The sequence below is a fragment of the Solea solea genome, chromosome 3 (genome assembly GCF_958295425.1).
Source record: "Solea solea chromosome 3, fSolSol10.1, whole genome shotgun sequence".
Lineage (NCBI taxonomy): Eukaryota > Metazoa > Chordata > Actinopteri > Pleuronectiformes > Soleidae > Solea > Solea solea.
The window spans coordinates 20,435,519-20,456,601 of record NC_081136.1 but is presented as its reverse complement, the minus strand read 5'-3'; the positions used below and the strand labels follow the sequence as shown (position 1 = coordinate 20,456,601).

General features: G+C 39.1%; 1 protein-coding gene across 2 annotated transcripts in view; it reads left to right on the top strand.

Moving 5' to 3' along the window:
• The window catches only part of dennd5b (DENN/MADD domain containing 5B), a 68,182-nt gene extending 49,097 nt beyond the window's left edge, over positions 1 to 19,085 (top strand). For both annotated transcript variants that reach the window (XM_058625030.1, XM_058625029.1), the window contains 11 exons: positions 1,553 to 1,634; positions 3,709 to 3,790; positions 4,562 to 4,690; positions 6,682 to 6,803; positions 7,733 to 7,878; positions 8,494 to 8,612; positions 9,101 to 9,288; positions 11,953 to 12,035; positions 12,548 to 12,674; positions 15,468 to 15,642; positions 18,040 to 19,085. In XM_058625030.1, coding sequence (XP_058481013.1) covers positions 1,553 to 1,634; positions 3,709 to 3,790; positions 4,562 to 4,690; positions 6,682 to 6,803; positions 7,733 to 7,878; positions 8,494 to 8,612; positions 9,101 to 9,288; positions 11,953 to 12,035; positions 12,548 to 12,674; positions 15,468 to 15,642; positions 18,040 to 18,223 — 1,437 coding nt within the window. In that variant the 3' untranslated portion in view covers positions 18,224 to 19,085. The remainder of the gene's footprint in view (positions 1 to 1,552; positions 1,635 to 3,708; positions 3,791 to 4,561; positions 4,691 to 6,681; positions 6,804 to 7,732; positions 7,879 to 8,493; positions 8,613 to 9,100; positions 9,289 to 11,952; positions 12,036 to 12,547; positions 12,675 to 15,467; positions 15,643 to 18,039) is intronic.
• The last annotated feature ends 1,998 nt before the right edge of the window (positions 19,086 to 21,083 follow it).

The following is a 21,083-nucleotide window of genomic DNA, read 5'->3' as shown; positions in this document are numbered from 1 at the left end:
CGTCACAGGAAGAGACGTCCGACACAAGGATCAAGCCGAATGCTGCCGAACTGTAAAAATAAGTTAAAAACACCGCTGATCACCAGCGGCGAGAAGCGAGCTGCATAAACTGCCGCTGTATGTGACTGTATCAGACTGAGTCTGTGCTCCGGTCATGGAGGACGTACTGAACAAATATTTTTAATTAGGACGTGTCAAATGGTCAGTTATGAGCTCTATTTTACCTTTTCTTAAAAATGTGTGTGTTTGTACGTCGGTGAAATACGGTCGCTGACTAAATACGGCGACCGCTGGCCGCAGTCTGATGCTGACTTTATACGGCACATTAGCTTCATATATAAAATCCTCAGAGGCTGGAAGTTTGTGTAAAACACTGTGCTCCACTGTGCAGCCACGAACAGCACACTTGTCCCTCCGTGTTGACATAATACCGCTCTTCCTGCCTCGCCTGCACTTTCGCATTTTATAGGGATAAGGTGGAGCTAAGGTGGAGCTCTCGAAGTAAACTTACTGGTGGGTGGTAACATTCGCGGTGCACATGCTGACGTCATAAGCGCAGGGAATTTAACATCGCGTGTTTTATCGCCTATACTTACACTAAGGGGGACCACGAAAAAAGGACTGAGTATTATTTTTCCACACTTTGGCGACTGGTAGGGCCTCCAGAGTCTCAAATATAAGTATTGAAATGGTTCAAAAGTAGATTTTGCGTAATATGTCCCCTTTAAAAATGTTACTTATAACATTCTTTCTCAGACCGAAGAGGCGGAGCTGACAACGTTGCTACACAAACTATAAATACGTCATATCTTGATACATAAACCGCATCCAAATGATCTTAAAACTGCATTCCGGGACACAGAAAAATATTTGTTTCAGGTTTATATTTGTTTTCTCTGCTGGTATGTTCCGGCGAAATGCATTCTGGGATACATGGCTTTCTCCAGGCATGCTACTTCTGACCATAGATATAGATAAAGGGTAGATGTCTTGTCCGCGCTGCTGGCCAATGGAGTCGAACGTCTGCACAGGGCGGCCATCTTGCCACAGTCAGCTCGCTCACCCATAACATGTGTTATAGTGGTACATGGACTTTTTATATAACCATAACTTGCTCAATTTTCTACCGATTTTCAAACGGTTTGGTTTGTTATAAACGTCAGAGATGTAGTTATTATGACACTACATATTTATGAATAATAACCACGGCCTTTAAATAACATTAAACAGAACAGAAAGGTGCAATGAATATACACACACATACAAGGTATTTATGTTAAATCAATATATGGGCTACTAAAACTCAGGATACAGAATGGCATAAGATATATGTATACTTTTATAATAGGAATATTACTAATATAATCCAATAATTTAATTACTTGAACTAAATATCAAGGCTTATTGAGACCACATTTACTCATCAGGAGTAAATTCATATCGTGGATATTGAGGTTAAGAGATCAGTGTCTGGTACTTATTTAAATAAAAACATTTTGTGTGTGATTATTGTGACTGTGGTTTTCTGATGTGAACCTCTCTGACCTCACAGGGGAAATCAGCACTGTGGTCCCACCTTCTGCACTACCAGGCCCGAGAGGAGAAACTGGAACAGCAGCAGACCGATTCACAATGTAAGTAGTTAATTTTCCTAACCTTAACCTAACCACAATTCAAATCACAAATCACAACTGAAAGCCCGAAACTTCAAATGTTCCTCAGAAATGAATGAGGTTCTGCTGGTCATGCCAGAAAAGGTCCTAAACAGGTAACTGTTGGGGGACAACGTTATTGGCCATAATTTGATTGATAAAAATAAGTAAATAATTCTGATTAATAATTGTTTATTAATTATATTGAATTATATTTTAGAACAATTAATTAAATATTAATTTGACCAAATTTGGGCACCTCCCTGAAACAGGGGAAAAACAATGAACGTATGCCTGTGGAATCAGTCTATACAGTATACATGCACAAAAGACACAGAGCATTCCCGTAGGTGAATAAGAGTATTCACTTCAGGGGATTATTTAATCAAATTACACAATATCAAGGCAACTGTGTGTGTGTGTGTGTGTGTGTGCGCGTGCGCGTGTGCGTGTGCGCATGCGTGTGTATGTGTGAGTGATTGAATGAATGAATGGGTGTGGGTGAGCATAGGAAACAGAAAGTAAACAAAGACAAAACAAGGAAGTGATGGAAGGAAAGGACGTGACGCGGTTAGTAACTGGGGCACTCCAGAACCAAAATGGCGGATGCATCCAGAGTAGCGAGACTGTAGGCCCACGCTTCCCACACAAGATGGGGCCAAAGTACACGTAATCAAAATGCCGCAGATCTCGGGCCAAAACGCATGCACAGCAGTGAAGCTGTAGGCCCACGTGTTTGACACAAGATGGCGTCTGTGAGTAAGATCTCACACAAGAATAAATGAGAAAGAGAGGAAAAGTCATGAATGGTGAGTGTGCAAGGAGGGAAGTTCAATGAAGTGTGAATGAATGAAGGATCATGTACAGAGTGAGCCAATGCCATGTTAAACCACACAGGCTGACGCAGGTGAAGCCGAGTCAGTCTGTGAATTTAAAGTTTACACAGCCACTGTCACAGGGAAGTCAGTTGAAAGTGGAAGGCAAGCATATTTATGCATTCAGCCAGTGAGGAATGGTATCTAACAGGGGTAGCCAATGAGACAGGAGCATTCTGCCTTGTCAGTACTTCACACATACTGTAGGTGTGAAGAGCAGCGGTCGCTGGGAGCAGGGGTTCTTAGGCCACATCTACACGGAAATGAAAATTATCTTTTTCCTTGCCGTTTTCCAAAATATCCCCGTAAAGACGGCATTGTTTCAGGAAATATCTCTGTCCACACGGAACCCCGTGAAACGACTCAACAGAAGATGTTGTAAACATTAGATATTAGATATAATAAAAGAAACAGAGACAGAATGAACCGAGCCAGGGGAAAGAAAGGGAAATAATGTTGCAATAAAGAAATAAAGTGCACAGGTCCACAGTGAACACTCAAAGCTTGAAACCAGCACTGGAACCAATCATTTTTCAGGAGCTTTGCCAGCCAACATGGCGCTGTGAGCAAACTGAGTCCAGAGATCTATAGTGTTAACTCACTGCAAAGACTCCTGATCACATGACAGTGTGCCATGTTGTGTGTACTGGACAGTAGATCCTGAAAATTGTATAGTTTTAACTTGGCTTTACCCTCAATCTTAATTTATAATCTCCAACTTCAAACTGCAACTTTATATCTTAAACGAAATCTAACCTGAATCTTCAAATCAACCCAGAAAATCGAAAAATCTTTTTTCTATTCTTGATGACCACTCAAATCTGCTTTACACAACAGTTTTGCCATTCCCCCGTTCACTCATACTTTCATACAGCACATTTATGTGCAGCGCATTTTTTCCATCATTCACATAATATATAATCAATCACACGCTGTCAGCACAGCTGTCAGGAGCAATGTGGGGTTAAGTGTCTTGCCCAAGACACATGGGCATGTAGACTTGCAGAACTGAAATCGAACCCAAATCCGACGACTTGCTCTGCCACTCTACCCCCGTCAAATATTTACGACCCCTCTCTCTGTAATTTCTCCAACTCAATCTAATCACATCAGTTCTAGTACGCATCCTATCAGTTTTCTGATTGTTCCACATGCTTATTTTCTTTATTTCTCCTCAACAGTGTCACATGTTTCTGAGAGGAGGAGGTCTGAGTGTTCCACAATGATGCCTTCACTCGGTGTGTCTCTTACACAGGACATGAGGTACAAGTTTTTGTTTGTTTTCATGTGTGCACTCCACTGTATGTAACTATGTGAACAAGTTTTTGTCTGTTTTGTTATTGTACACCTCTGAATTCACTTCACTACATTTCATTTCACCATTCATGTGGGAAAGAACGAGCAATATAATATATAGTACACAGCAACTTGCAGTCCACACTAACTAATGTAATACTTTACACACACGGATGGATGACTAAGTAGAATTCACAAAAATGAAAAAACAAAATTACATTTAATTATTACTTATAACACTTTACAATAAGGGCACAATAATTAACCTTCAGTTTCATACAATCAGGTGATTGTTCACCTGATTGTTCAAAAAAAATTTATATATATATATACTGTATATATATATGCATAGTATATTAATTTTTATCTTGAAGGGATGCATGTTTTACACTTTACAATAAGGGTCACTGGAGTATTAATAAAGGTAAATTATGCTTAGGTAATTCTTTATATTAAATGTTCAACTTTACAGACATAAAAACCTTTATTAAATGTTAACTAAAGGAAGGCATTCATTCATTTAGCAGACGCTTTGGATAAAAGCGTCTGCTAAATGACATGTAATGTAACATCAGCTTCATTCTTTGAGTGGAATCCAAGAAAAAGTGGAACAGTAAAGTAAAGAATGTAAATGGGAGTGGGAACAATGGAAACTAAATAATTGTTGTGCATTACTCACTTTCCGAAAGTTAGAATGTTACAAGGGTGTATTTTCATGTCTGTCTTGTGTCTCCTCAGGCACATCCAGAGCATGTCCAAGATCAAAACAGACGTGGGCAGAGCAAGAGCCTGGATCCGCTTGTCCCTGGAGAAGAAGCTGCTCTCTCAGCACTTCAAACAGCTGCTGTCCCGACAAGCCTTAACCAAGTGAGCAGCGCCTTTTGATCAACCAAGCTCATACACAATGCACTGCTAATATTATTAAATGCCTAGAAGTGTTAGTCACTTTATCCCCACAGGCCATTCAAATCTTGAACTCTCAACATGCCATATATCATACATCCCACACACATCAATCCCACTTCTAAGACTGCGAGAAACCAAACCATGATGAAAAACCATTGCTGTTCTATGCTCTTGCACGGACACACCATTTTTTTTTCTCAGCTAAATCACACTATTTGCTAGTCTGCATCATGCCCGCCCTAGAGAGGCAGTGAGAGACCAATCATAGCGAACTTTGACCAGTGTTATAGATTTCTCATTTCTAAGTCTGGTTATGTTTCACCAGAACTTTGCCTGAAGTGCAACAAGACTTTAGCTTGTGTTAGCTTATAGACTGTCAAAGATTGACTAATATTTCAAAATTAGCACTTACTCTGTTGAAGCAACTTATAATTACTTTTTTTTTTTTTCATTTGAGTTTATAGTAACAACGTGCAGAAAATGTTTGTATCAAATTTGATACAGCAGGTACAAAGCGTAGTGGTAAATACCTCAATTGTGATTTTACGTATTTTTTCTTAGTGCAATATGCATTATCTCTACCATAGTGCATAATGCAATGTTTTGATGAATCAATTACACAAATGAAATATTTAAATGTGATGTTAAGAACAAATAATTGTGCTCAAAATTGAAAAAAATATATATTTTAGATGGCTAAAAGTGAATACAGTACCGAAGATTTCCTGAGCTTCCTTAATGGCAATTTGAGCAACATTGAGGAGTTCATCGAGGCAGATGATGTAATGGAAGATAAGGATTGGACCTCCATTGCAGAGCATGATGAAGAAAACTCTTGATAGTAGCAATGAGGAAGATAAAAGTATTGACCAGAGGATGGAAGAGGAAGAAGAGGGTTAAAAACAGCAACACAGGCAACAAAGCAGTATGGAAGAGGCAAAGTGAAAAGTAAACAGAGGAGGAGGAAGACATACAGCTGCCGAATTTTATGAAAGTGTTGTCCAGACGATCACTGAAGAAGAGGGTCCAACAGCAACACAGGCTAAAGGAACAAATACATCTGCTAGGAAAAAAGTGACAAAGAAGGAGTACAGGTGGAGGAAGGCATAATTTGAACCTCCAAATGTTCACTTTTATGAGAGTGCTGATAACACCATTGATGAAAGGTCTGAGTTTACACCATGTATTTTAAGCAGTTTGTTACAGCTATTTGCAGACCAATAAAACCTGTTCAATATACAGGAAAGTCATTAAACACAACTGTCAAGAAATTGAGCAGGTTCTTGGGATGTACATGTTCATGGGTTTGGTACAGATGCCTAATGTAGGAGCCTATTGCGAAGTGGAGACAAAGTACCCCAGTTGCTGATGTGATGTTGCGACATCGGGTTAGTGCTGAAGTGCTGACTCAACTTTTAAAACAACCTCAGCATGTCTGAAGCTGTAAACAGACATACAATTTGGAAACTCAGGCCATGGTTATGAGAACAATGACTTTGTGTATCTCCTGAAGAATATGCAGTTGATGAGATTATTATAATAACAATAATAATAATATATTTTATTTATAAGCACCTTTTCATCACTCATGGACACTCTCAAAACAAACGAACAACAATGCAAAAACAGTAAACAGTAATGAGAAAATGGAGTGCGATTACAGAGTAGTCTATTTTAAACAGGTGGCTTTTGAGTCTGGATTTAAAGAGGGGAAGAGATTCAGAGTTGCATATGTCTGGTGGGAGTGAAATCCAGAGATGGGGAGCAGAGCAGCTGAAAGCTTTATATCTGTATATCTGAAACCAAGCTTAGTTACCAATTTGGCAATATGTGCTTCAAATGAGATCTTACAGTCAATAAGAAAACCTGTCTTAGTCTGACGAGACAATAATCAGTTACTCATGTGTTCCTGTATTTGAATATGACCAGACCTGTATGTGTTTTGCACGTAGGAAGCTCTACAAGCGCTACGCCTTCCTGCGATGTGAGGAGGAGAAGGAGCAGTTCCTCTTTCACCTGCTTTCTCTCAATGCTGTTGACTACTTTTGCTTCACCAGTGTCTTCACCACCATCAGTGAGTTCTCCCTCAGCTGCTGTTACATGCAGGAGAATTAAATTGAACCTCACATAGAAAAATAAAAAGGTTTGATACATTCATTTGTAGATTCAGGCCGTCTATAATCAATGAGAAAGAAGGTTCTCTACATTGAGTCACAGTTTAAGTCGGCTTTTAAAACAGACAACACACATGCTACTTGGTTTAGCTCAACATACTCAGTCAGAATAATTATCTTCGCTTTGAGACTTCCGGTTATGGCATTGGTCTAGGTGGACGTGTTGCAGAGCTCTCCCATGCAATGTTTAGAGAATATTAGTCAGGCAGCCTCAAAAAATTAGTGAAAAATCATTTCTGTGTCTAAACTGAACAAGCAACTGAAATGCCAACAAGCAAGCCTTCAAAAACTACTAAACTTGATGCCTTTCCAGCTCGGCACCGGTAGCTAGTATTTTCATCAGAGGTGGAGATTTTAATTGTGTTCTCCAACCTGAAATAGACAGATCTTCAGGGACTGATTCCACTCATAAACAGACCACAAAAGAATTGTTGCAAGTTTTTAAAGAATTTTATTTATTTGATGCATGGAGAAAGGACCACCCTGATCAGTTAACCTTCTCTTCTTCAGTTGTCAATTCTCCAGAATTGACAACTTTTTGGTTTCTGATATTTTTACATCTTCAGTTTCACGTAGCAAGTATAATAATCTCAGACCATGCCTCAGCTTTATTTATTCTGAACATGCCAAAACCTTATTGGGACACAAATGCTCTGGTCATGCAGGAAGTACTGAACGATTCTGTGAAAGAATCGTTTTCGGTATGAACTTGTATACCGCCCAGCACTAGTATATGTATTTGATTATGTCATTACAGTCCTTTTTTTCTTTTTTACTTTTTTCCATATCGTGAATGTCTGTTCTGCCACTGACATGTTTGTCCCTGCAGTGATCCCGTACCGAGTTGTCATCATCCCCATCAAGATGCTGAGCAATACCATGACCACCTCTAACCCATGGGTGTGTGTGTCAGGGGAGCTGAGGGACTCTGGGATCATGCAGATCCCCAAGAATGTCCTGGAAATGACATTTGATGTGAGTGGTGTCACTGGGCTGTGGTGTCCTGACGTCGCTAACAACATTAATATCGGAAGCACGAATGAGCCCATAAAACTCACAGGTTATGTGCAGAATCGAACCGTTTCACCCCAATTGTCGAGTGTAGAGTGTAAACAAAAGTCTGGTGAACTCCAGCTGTTTTTAATTCCACATCAGCATGAGTCTGGAAGTCAGATCTGAAGACGGTGACATGACATATTAGAAGTATATATTTGCAGTAAAGACAGTCAAGTGTCTGTCACTTACCCAGACCTCACCTGACTACTGTCTGCACCAACACTGATGTGGATGGTGCAGGGCTGGGTTGAACTAAACCAAGCCATCCGTGGTCACCTGGTCGAAGTCTCTGATATTGAGGCATCCTCACTCCAGTGTTGAGTCCTCTGCACAGTCCTTGCTTGTAGCTCGGGAATTAAGGTTTAGGTCTTCTCTTCTTTCAGGACATACACACTGTAGAAACAAGAAACAATCTTGTAAATCGTTAAAACGGTAAATGTACAAACAAATTTTTTGTGTTGTATTTGAAAATACTTAACATAACTTTTCTCTCTCTCTCTCTCTCTCTCTCCCCCTCTGTGTGTGTGTGTTCAGTGTCAGAACATGGGGAAGCTGACCACAGTGCAGCTGGGTCATGATAACGCTGGTCTCCTAGCTAAATGGTTGGTGGACTGTGTCATGGTGCGTAATGAGATCACTGCACACACATACAGGTGAGTGATGGTGATGGTGATTGTGATTGTCCATAAATATTTATGCAATAATATTTATTATACTGTGAGATTAGCATAGCATAAGTTGAAAAGTAAGGTGAAAAGGTAAGTTGACAAATTCCCAGCTAATCAGTGAATATGATTGAAAGGACATAAATCTCCATAGCTCCATTACATATTGCTGGGATGATTGTCAATGAAGCCAATAGTTGATAAAAATAAAACTAATCTAATAAAAATAAACTAATTTTCTTTTTATAATAGAATATCATTGATTAGTTTCCCCTCAGTTTGCACATCTAGAGAATTACATCTTTGCCCATTCTTCTTTGCAAAATAGTTCAAGCTCATTCAGACCGGATGGAGACGTTTGTGAACAGCAGTTTTTAAGTCTTGCCACATATTCTCAATTGGGTTTAGGTCTGGGCGTTTTTGCATGAGATTTAATATAAGAAAAAAAAGCACTCGTTATTCTGTGTTCCCTTCAGGTTCCCCTGTGGTCGATGGCTTGGTAAAGGTGTTGGTGATGGCAGCCTGGAGAGGGTTCTGATTGGTGAGCTGCTTGTGCCCAGTGGAGACGAGGACTGTGGGAAAAGCTGCCGTACACCACCAATGCAGGGTTCACCTTCCCAAACCAGACGCACCAGCATCACATCACTTTCAGGACGAGCATACAGTAAGTATTTGTCAGAGCGAGACACTGGTCAGTTCAGAGGAAGACGGGAAGAACCTCTCAACATTACACCACACACTTTCAGTTTTAAACTCACACACCTCATTGTTTCTTTACTTTCTCTCCTTTAAGTAAAACATGACTCTCCAGTTCAGATAGAACTGATGAACAACATTAACTGAAACACAGCACAGTTTGTCTGATGAGGGAGGCCAAAATAAAACGTTTTAATTTGGGCAGAAACAACAAATTGTTTAATGTTAATTGTTAATTGATCACTTAATTAATCATCAACTTTTTTGATGATTTTGACAATGGGTTTGGTTGTTTTATATAGTGTTCAAAACAAGCAGCGCTTAATTTTTCAGCTTCTTAAATGTAAATATTTCTGGTTAATTTGCCCATATAACAAAGAAATTATTCAATATATTAATTTTGGTTTGTGGACAAAACAAGGTTTTTAGGAAACACAGAACATGTGTCTACATTTTCTAACATTTTAAGGACCAAAACTAATCGTTTTGGTCCTTAAAATGTAGAAAATCTAGAAGTTTATTGACGGATTATTAAAACATGAAAATAATCATGAGTTGTAATTTGAATGTATTGTGCATATAATATTATAATACAAAAGTAAAGTAAAATGATATTCATTAATGATCCTTACATTTACTACAGTAAACTGAATATGACTTTTTGATTTTCAGTCAATTTAAAGTTTAGATGAATTATATGTATATGTATTGTCAGACTTTGAGGTGTAAGTATCCTTTGTGCTGGTTCTGTTTTCAGTTAAATCTAGCAGCTCTACATTGAAGAGCTGTCAGTTGACAGTGATAATTAGGGATGCAAATCTTGCCTATTTACATAATATTGGTATTGTTTTTTTCTGCCGATAATGAAAACCCGACAAAGTAATACCGAGATTTCGCCAAAATGTGCGATTAAATGCTTGGTATATATTGTGCCAAGTTTGAGTCACAGTATACAATAGTAGAAGTGTGTAGAAGAAATTCAATTGAAGTGCCTTTTATTTTGACACTGACAGAGTTGATCAGGACACCACAGTCAGTGAAAACCCAGATTGTCATTAACTACATGAACACTTAAATCATGGTGCAAAACACAAAAGTTGTAGTAATCTAGTTAAACATGTATAACAACAGTACAACAATGATGACTGCACCATGCCTGCACAAACATACTACATTTAGTTAATTTCAACACATGTATGCGTAACAAACTCAATATGTGCATGGAAGCTCCGCCCACCTACCCTCCCAACCATGGATGTATTGTAAGAACTGGATAGAGCACCTCCCCCTTGGCTCCGTTCATTCCTATGGAGTTGCTCACCCAGCACTTCCGCTGAAAAGTTTCTGACTTCCTGGTTTATTTCTGGGTTGTGTGGCCCATGAAGTATGCGCAGTAGTGTCACTCCCATAATGGCTCTCGGCTGTGTTCTCTACTTGCTTGGCACAACAGCAGTTAATATAAAATATTTTGATACGTTTTATTTTTACAACGCTATTTAGCATTTAGCATTTTTTATATGTAATATGTAACAACAGCTCAGCACATTTTAAATATTTTTACAATGTTATTGTGCAAAAATGTTGCTTTCACACAATATAAAGCTCCTTATTATCATTATTATTTATTATGATTATTATTATTATTATTATTATTATTATCGTCATTATATTATTATCATTCTTACATTGATATTATATTAATACAATGGTGATAAAATATTAAAATAAAGTCAGGCCAGAAAACCTGCAGACTCATGATCATATTATTAGGAATAATAACAATGTGTTAAAAATAGTTTTATAACTCCAGATTATTTCACTCAACCTTCAACTCTAATTAATGTGTTCATCACATTTATCAGTAACTTTATGAACAGATAGTGACGATAAGACAAGCAGCCTCCCCGGGAATCAGTGGTGAAGTGAGGGCAGGTCTCAGGTGCATTACACGCTCACAGCTCCACAGTCCACACCGTCACATTGTCTGGGACTGAACAAAGTGATAAAGTGCAGCATGTCCTCAATGAATTCACACGGCAACTCATTAATACATTGATAATAAGTTTGAAAATAAATGTTAATAAGCGGCAAATAAATAACTAAAACCTGCTTGGTCGTAATATTTAAAAAAAAATGTAAACAAACCCCCCACTGCCTTAATTTATTCACATTTTTCATAAAGTTCTCATATCGTACAGTTGCACTGTTCCCGGGACGCCACATGGACAATATCGGCATATCGAATATCGGTAAATATCGGACATCCCCAGTGTAGTATCTTCATTCAACGAAACGAGATCTACACTGATAATCAGTTATCCCTTCTTTACTGAACACAGGTAGCATGATACAGTTAAAGTTATGCGTGCCCCGGTTCTTACTTCCAGTGAATCACTTCATCTACGCAACATAGACCCCCAACCTGTACAACTGTCCTCCCACGCCCCCTGCTGGGACCCACAGGAACTGGAGCACAACATACCCAACAACAATCAGCCTTTCGATGAGCCGTGAACACAAATCACACACGTAACCTTACACATATTACAGTGATTAGCTGCGATACCACACCCAGTGATAATGATGACTTATTAGATACATGACATGAATGTCCCTTGTTTTCTTTTTGCAGAACCAACTTCAGCTCAAATCCATGAGGCGATTGGAGAGGCAATGAACAACATTATCAAACACTTCCACAAACCAGAGAAAGAGGTTAGTGACTAAATAAATGGGTGATAAATGATAAATTGATAAATGGGTTGTGAATAATAGTATTTGAGTGCGTTGAGTTAATTACGTGTTAGTTTTTAAATTATTTTTTTCCCACTCTGGGACCTGTTTTTAAAAACACTTTTTCTGGTCTCCCAAAATGTTCCTTCCGTATGGACGAAACACCAATGAGATAAAAAAAAAAAAAAAAACAATAATGCGTATTCACTTACACCCGTTTCCATGTGGATGATTGAAAACTTCTTATGTCAAAATGTTAGACTAACCCTAAGCCAAGCAGCCTATAGTCCACAACTGCTCGCTCTGGCTCGTACAAGTGCCTGTTGTACACAAAACATCAATCTACCTGTCAATCATCTGCAGGCCTTGAGCATCACTGACTGTCAAGACACATTCACTGACTTCCAGGAAATCTCAGTGACAATACAAACCTCACTCTTAGTCCTCTGAAGGTGATACAGATTATAATATTTTTTCTCCTGACTGTTTTGCAGAGGGGCAGTCTGACTGTGCTGCTGTGTGGGGAGAACAGCCTAGTCGCAGCTCTGGAACAGTTTTTCCATCGGGGCTTCAAGTCTGCACGCCTTTTCCAGAAGACCGTGTTTTTATGGGACTTTGTGGGTGAGTGTGGAGCTGCTGCACCATCTGCTGCTATAAAAGTAAAAGTTTAATGGCTTATTTGGCTGGAAAACCACAGTGTAAAGTAAAGCTGGGTATAAATATATCGATATATCTATATCATGACATGATACAAGATATTGTCATAGCATGATGAGGTATCTGTGATGACTTTAACTGATTTTAAAGACTGTTACATTGATAATCATCATATTATTATCCATCCATCTTCTACCTTCACATGAGGGTTGGGGTGCTGCGCTAGTCTCAGCTGACATTGGGCAAACAGCATAGTACACCCTGGACAGATCGCTAGTCCATCACAGGGCCACATAACCATCCACTCTCACAGTCAATCAACCTAAAAAGGCCCTTGTTCCGACCGGGTTGCGAACCCAGGTCCAATTGTGTGGCCTCGTCTTATAATATTGAATACCAGTGAAGGGAGGAACGGCGTTAAAAATAAACGGCGTTACTTTTTTCAGTAACAAGTAATCTAATTAATTACTGTTTCAATCATGATAATGCCATAACGCTGTTTTCAATAGACCAACTACAGTAGATCTCTAAACCGAGAGGCAAAGTTTTTTCTTTTTTTACTCTTCTTCCTCGTGAGGGGACATTAAACAACCATATAAGTGAGGATAATTGCCTGAGGTAGAGTAAAATTTCATTGTAAGAGTTGGGCAGGTGCTGTTGACACAAACGAAAGCAAGCGTAGTCGCATACACGACAACGATTAAACGATCAACAACATGTTGAATGGGGAGCCCGGTTAATCCTAAAGCAGCCTTCTCGAACTGGAAGGATAGCCATTACTTTTCTGTAAATTAAATTAAAGGAAATAATTTATAAGTTCAATGCACATTATGCCCTGGACAAAAGGGCTTCTGCACTTTGATGTCAAGCAATTCCAACTAATGAAACATCTTTCAACATCACATGCTTCCAAAAAAATCAGTGGCCATTAACACCAAGGAGACGAAGACAGTGCCACGCAATCAAAACAACTGAAGCTTGATTTGTTTTTGTTTCAGACCAAGTTTAACAAATTGATAGCCAGGTATGTTAGACTCACTTCGTCCCACAGCAACATTAAAATAGTTTAGATTTGTGTACACTGTTTTTGTTAGTAATTTATTCTATTAAGTGTCCATTTCATTATAACATTCAGATTTATTTTAAATAGTTGAACATGCACATGCATTTTAAGTTCCGTTAAAGACTTGGAGGTGGGGTCCAAATTCTTAGAGCATTTAAGATGTAACACGATAGTTACTTTCCCTAGTAACTAGTTACTTTCATAACTTTAAATTCAGTAATTAATTCAGTCATGTACAGGAGAAGCAGTGTGGTTTTCGTCCTGGTCTCAGAACAGTGGACCAGCTCTACAACCAGTCTACATGTGCTTTGTGGACTTGGAGAAGGCGGTCGATCATGTCCCTCGAGAGTCCTGTGGGGAGTGCTCCGGGAGTATGGGGTACTAGAACCCTTAATAAGGGTCCTTGTACGACCAGTGTCAGGGCTTGGTCCACATTGCCGGCAGTAAGTCGGATCTGTTTCTAGTGGGGGTTGGACCCCACCAGGGCTGCCCTTTGTCACCGATTCTGTTCATAACCTTTATGGACATAATTTCTAGATCTCACCCCTCTTGAGGTCGGGGTGAGATCCTGCCCCAAGTGGAGAAGTTTAAGAATCTTGAGGTCTTGTTCACGCATGATGGAAAAATGGAGCGGGAGATGGACAGACAGATTGGTGTGGCATCTGCAGAAATGCAGGCTCTGCATCGGTCTGTCTTGGTGAAGACAAAGGAAAGTAGATCAACCTCACTTTACAGGTTGATCTACGTTCCTATCCTCACCTTTGGTCACGAGCTGTAGGTAGTGACTGAAAGAACGAGATCGTGGAACGAGATCAAGCGGCCGAAATGGGTTTCCTCCACAGGGTGTCTCAGCTCTCCCTTAGAGGTAGGGTGAGAAGCTCTGTCATCAGGGAGAGACTCAGAGTAGAGCCGCTACTCATCCGCATCTAGAGGAGCCGGATTAGGTGGCTCGGGCACCTGGTTAAGATGCCTCCTGGACACCTCCCTGGTGAGGTGTTCTGGGGAGGAGGCCCCGGGGAAGACCCAGGACTCGCTGGAGATATGTATATATATGTACATATATATGTTGTTTAAAAAATACATGAAATTGACAAAAATTAAAACTAAAATTATATTTAAAAAAAAAAACTTTTCTGTGCAGAATTTGACCAGATTTATAGGCAATTTAATTTGTAACACATGCAAATATTGTTCATTTAATATTAGAAAGCCAAAGAAATGAAGCAACTATTATCTGAAAATAAAGGTAATAAGTGTATTTTAAGATCATGTAATACAGATCATACACAGTAGATATTTAATTTTAGTGTATTTAAATTGTACTGTCACTCTTCTTTGAGAAGCACAAACATCTCAAAAGAAAACTTTCCATGAGTCCAGAGAAACCTATGTGCAGCTTTTTATCCCCATATATCAGGTTATAGCCTAAAAGTATCAATATATTGTTTTTAAGCTTTATTGACGAGACTAACTTTAGGCTTGATGGAAATATTGTTTTTATCGTGGTTATATAAATCAAATTTATATAATTATCAAATTATATAAATAGTATATCGGGATAATAGTTCTTTCCCATATCACGTAGCCCTAGTCTAAAGCTTTTTGTGCTTTGCATAAAAAACAACACAGAGGGGACATACTGTACATCTGAGTCCACTCTCACACCTCTGTAATGTCCTCTCCTCTCTGCACAGAGAAGACTGTTGCCTACATGGAGTCAGCTGACCAAATGGGAGATCTTCAGGAGACTGCTGCACCCCTGGGGATGAGCTGTCAGTCACTCTGTCACTACATCAACACCATCAACTCTGCTCCCAGGAACATCGGCAAGGATGGAAAGTTCCAGCTGTTGCTCTGCCTCGGGGTCAGGTCAGTGTCAGGTCAACATTCTTGTGGCATGTTTTTTTAGTACCTGCTCTGGTGATGTTCCAAGCAGGCTGAGTAGGTACTATGCGTGACGTCGTCAGACTGCCGGCCACTGACCGGCCAGAGTGCCATCACAGGAAGAGATGTCCGACACAGAAATCAAGCCGAACAGTGCCAAACTGTAGATCAGTTAATACTACTTAACAATCCTAAAAACGTGGGTTAATCTCCAATAATTACCAGGGAAATGTCTAAAATCTCAATATTTAACAGAGGAGTCTGGTGTATTTAGCAACAGCACTGCTGATCGCAACCGGCATCACAAACCCTGACGCTGTATTTAAGTCCCGTGACTGTGTCAGATGGAGTCTGTGCTCTGGTCATGGAGGAATTACTGAACAAATACAAACAACAAACAACAGCCTTACAAGTCAGTAGTCATTCATTTGTGTGTGTTGTGTGTAAACCGAAGTCACCGCAGTTTCACACAGCCGTGCAGTGATGACCCTGCCCACGTTGAGTAGGTACTTTTTTTGTAGTGGAGATGCAACCTAATTGTGCAGTGTTGTGCCGAGGCAAGGTGGGCCCATAGTGGAAAAGGGCCATTAATCAGGGGTTGTCCATTAAATTCCTGAAAAGTCCAGAATGAGAGCAGAGGTCTGGAACTTTGTACAAGGTTCCACAATCCTTGAAATCCTTGAAAGTTCATGAATTTTGTGCAAGAAGGAAGTTAAGATGATATCTAGGTACGTAGATATCTCCCTTGTTTGTTACAACACCACCTACTATTTCATGTGCCCTGGATTGCTTGATGTATTTAGACTAGACCTACGCAAAACACACGTCGTAATTACTAGCAGTGTTGTGGGCACCGTACACTGTCTCCCTCTACCGTTGATGTGAGATTCCATGCAGAACAATGAGCGAGTAATGTTAAGTAAGAGAGAGCAGACCACGTAATGCCTGGGAAATGTAATATCCAAGATCTCTGGCTCACCAAAGAAAATAACAAAGACTGGCTTGCCCAAGATCCCAAGGACAATCACTACAGAGGGTGCTGCAAATCAGTGGACACCATGGGTTGAGCAGTTCTTTCAAGTTGCCCTTTATCTTTATCTCCATGATGCTTTGGTGGAGACTGCTTTGACGTATACCCTCAGAAGTGTGTTCTGAGCGTTAGATCCAGAAATGCGGCGAGTGGCTTGGCGCAGCAGTTCTGTATGAAGTTTGATATGTAGTAATTCATTTAGTTGTTTATTGAGCTGTGTTTGTCATATTTAAAATAGGTTTTTACAGCATTGTAGCCCAGATTCTGCTGTTTAATATGATGTCCTGTATCAGTATATTCTCTCAGGGTTCAGTCTTCTCTTTAAACCCGAATTTCCACCAATTGGGGGGACCTTCGTATCAAACCGAAGTTTTGCTACACAGTTATAGTGTTATACCTACCTTGGTTGCAGCGCATGGTCATGAGCAGCACTGAAACTAACCATTGCCTGTGCTTTGGTTTTATTTCAATGAGCAAAGAAGAATTGCATAAAGCAAAGCCATCATTGATTGAGAATAAAAACATAACGGCAACACTTTCAATTAATATGTGGACAATAATTATATTGAGCTTGGCTTTTAAAAATGGGCCAACCAACCAGCTAGTGGGGGCATTTGTATTGCCATAAACGCCTGGTTATGATTTATCGATTTTTTTCACACAATGAAATCGAATACAAATATAAAATACATATAGAAATTCATATGATTATCTTACCTGTTCAAAGGAACGTTTTCTTCGACAAAGACCACAGGGAACTCAAGTTATCGCTGGCAACATGACAAGATGGCGGATACAAACTTTCGAGATCCTGTGAAAATCCTTGGAAAACCCTGTCATCATGACAAATTTCCAATGAGCATGCGCAGATTAGTTGACCTCACTCTAACTGGGTGTCAACTACAACTTCAAAATAAAATCAACTCCATTTATAAAATAAGATGAACTTTTCATCAGAAACTTCTGAAAGTGGCTCACTACAGTGAGTTCAAGTTCCACCTAGCAATTTTATTGTTAGTGGAAGCAAAAATCTTTACATTTTTACAGTGTGTGTACTGCTTGTACTTTTCTGAGGGTCACTTTGAGGAGCTGGAACCAAACACCAGATGGCATTGGGCAAGAGGCATATCACACCCTGGACGAAATGATTATTGTCATTTTCATGTTATTCATTTTTGAAATGCTCCTGGTCTCCATCTTCTTCTCTTTCCTCTAAAAAATGTATGTTTTGTTTGTAATCTGCTGAACTTGAGTAGAGTCGCTAGAACTATATAGTGGTAAAGCACCATTATAGTTGGTTGACAGGAAATCTACTGTGTGGTCAAAGTACATGTCCTGTGTTTGCCCTGCAGAGACCGTCTGCTGCCCCAGTGGCTCCCCCTGCTGCTGGATTGCCCAGTAGTCCTGCTGATGTATGAGGAGACAGCCCTTCTTAGAGACCGCGTTGCTGTCATTGGGCTCGTCGCAGTCCTGGAAACTCTTCATGATTTCCCCATCACGCTGGATTCCTCACTAACCAAAGGTATTGACCTTTAACCCCAGAAAGGACTGGACAGCTGCGCATTTCCCTCAACTTCCTCACGATGAACGACAACTCAGTCATGCTCTCTGGCTCTTTGCTGCATTCCATTTACGTTGGAAGTTGGAACTGGTAGTAACCGAGTTTTCAGCGTCAAAAACAACATGGACTCAAATGTATCTCAGTGTGCAGCACAAACAGCATAGCAACATGTCTATGGTGAAAAATTAAACAAAATTTAAATTAAATTGTTCGTGTAAAGTTGATTTACTGTGAAACAAATATGACAAAATGCTATTAATGCCAGGGCGGTAAAGTATTGTGTCACTTCCTGTTTCCACTGGGGTCACAATGTATTTCTACTGCTCTGTACTGTCTCTGCTATTTTATATATACACTTTTGCTTAACTTTCTATCACATACATTCACTTACGGTGGTTTTTGTAGCTTAACATGTTAGCTTAGCAGTGATAGCTTCTCTCTCTCTCTCTCCTTTTCCTGCTCTCTCTTGTGTTGTGTGCCTCATGTGTAACTACTCCTCTGCCTCCCCATAGGAAAAATGTGTAGCTCATCTGTTGTTCAAGCTCATCTCTTGGGATCAGTTTGAGCTTCTCCTATTCGTATTATTCTGTGAGCATTTGTTTCTGAGTTACAAGAGATAAGCTAAAAAGAGACAAGACGTTGATGTTGAGTTGAGATAACCATTTGAGCCATATTTGAAGTGGGATACAGAGGATATCTCATAATTGTATCCCCTATCTCAATTATGTCTTGGTTGGTTGGTCTTTGAAGGAGAATTAAAGAGAATTACATTAGATGAACCTAAGACTTTTGTAAGACAAATCTGAGAAGTATGAGCCATAAAATAGATCTTATCAATGTCACTTCCATGTCTTGATTATTTCTCTTAAATGTCTTACTGTATGCTATGTGAGAATGATATCTGAGCCATATTTGAGAAACACGAGAACTAATTGAGAATGTCATTTAAAGTTATTAATCATCTTTATTAACTGTAAAAACAATACTCAATATTGAAACACTTATTTGGGTAACACCATTAGTCCAGTGGTGTATCAGTACACCATTAGTATTTGGTAGTAGCATTTACACTTTTAAAAAAAATTAAAACAAAATACAAAAATATAAAATGTAAAGATGATACATAAATAAAAATAAATTAAATACAAAAATAAAAATTCAGTCATCATCTACTCACCCTCTTGCTGTTAAGAAGTCAGCTCTGCAGGTCCTTCATTTTCTGGGTGGGAACCCATACCCTCTTTTGTAGCGGTATTTTCTTTTTGTCCATTCTGATCATTAAGTATAATATAAATAGACACTGTTTTAACCTAATTCACTTCATATCTTTGGGGGCAAGAGTTGGATCAAAATGAGCAATAATCAATTTAAGTTATTTTTGTAATTGATTAGTAGTTTCATGAACTGTAAAACCACCAAGATTAAAATAATTTTAAGACTGTAAACCCTCCCTATTCTTTGGCTTGAGCTTTTGCAGAAAAGAGCAGATCTGCAAGCTCACAACATGCCGACTAGTAACACGATGTGCTGTGAACTACATCTGAACCCTTCATAAAACATGAATGAATACAGCAAAATAAAGACATTTAACTTTCTTTTATTGTCCAGTTTGACACTATAAATCTAGGAATAAATAATTGATTTAAAAACTGCCTAAGGGCAGCCACAGTGGGTGTTTCCAAACATGCTGGTGCAAACACTGATACATGGTTTAATTTTTCAGTGAAAACATTTGTTTTCACTCTGGTCCAAACACTGAACCACTAACATGGTACTGCAACAAAAAATACTCATGTGGCAAAAGTACAGGGACATAAAATAAGGATTGGAATTGACATAATGAATCAATCCCAAGCATCAGGGATAGGTCAAGCTGAGAAAACAGACAAAGAAACAGCTCTTAATATAGATAATTTGATCTTGTTCATTGCCTATGTCATTAATTGCACCGATCAAACACAAAATGATATGTTGTGGTCATGCGCATTACATTGTGGGGTAGTAAAAATTATGATAATGGTTTAGTGATTGAAGAACCTAATGGAAGCTTACCAAGCTTTCATTAGGCATCCCTGTCCCTCATGTGGTATGTCATTCATAAGTATTTATGCTGTGTATGCAATACAACTGTGTTTCTTTTATTTTGAAAAGCCTGACATGGACGGCACAGAGTCAGCGTTAGGTCTTACACTGGTGTCAGATTCTCTAGCAGGTGTTTGTTCATGAGAAGTGATCAGAGAAACAACTAAAGGAATGATCCGAGAAACAACTGTAGGAATGATCAGAGAAACAACTAAAGGAATGATCAGAGAAACAACTAAAGGAATGATCAGAGAAACAACTAAAGGAATGATCAGAGAAACAACTATAAGAAGTGATCATGACTGGTGGTTGAATTTGTTGTAAGAGGAATGTGATAGTTATTAAAGATACTGTAGAAATAAAGTTGTAAAGAAACCATAACTTTCAAAATCTTATTAATTATAAAAGGACGCAAGCACGCAAATGTGAGAAGAACCATACAAAATGCAAAGAAAGAACATTGGAGATGATTTTATAATTCAATTGGAAGGGAAACAAGAATCGATCAAATCTGGAAAATGATAAAAAAAAAAAAAAACAACACCTGAATTGATTCCAGACTATCAAGGATGTTTTAAAAATAAATTGTGTCATCAAAAGAGGGACTTTTGATGGGAGAATGAACCACTGCTCCACCCCATTCCTGAAAATACCTGTGATGCGGGGGTCACAACGAAGCACAATGGAGAGGGACTCGATGGCTAAGGCAAACAACAGGGAACTGGGGACAACCTTAGCAAGTGGAACGATGAA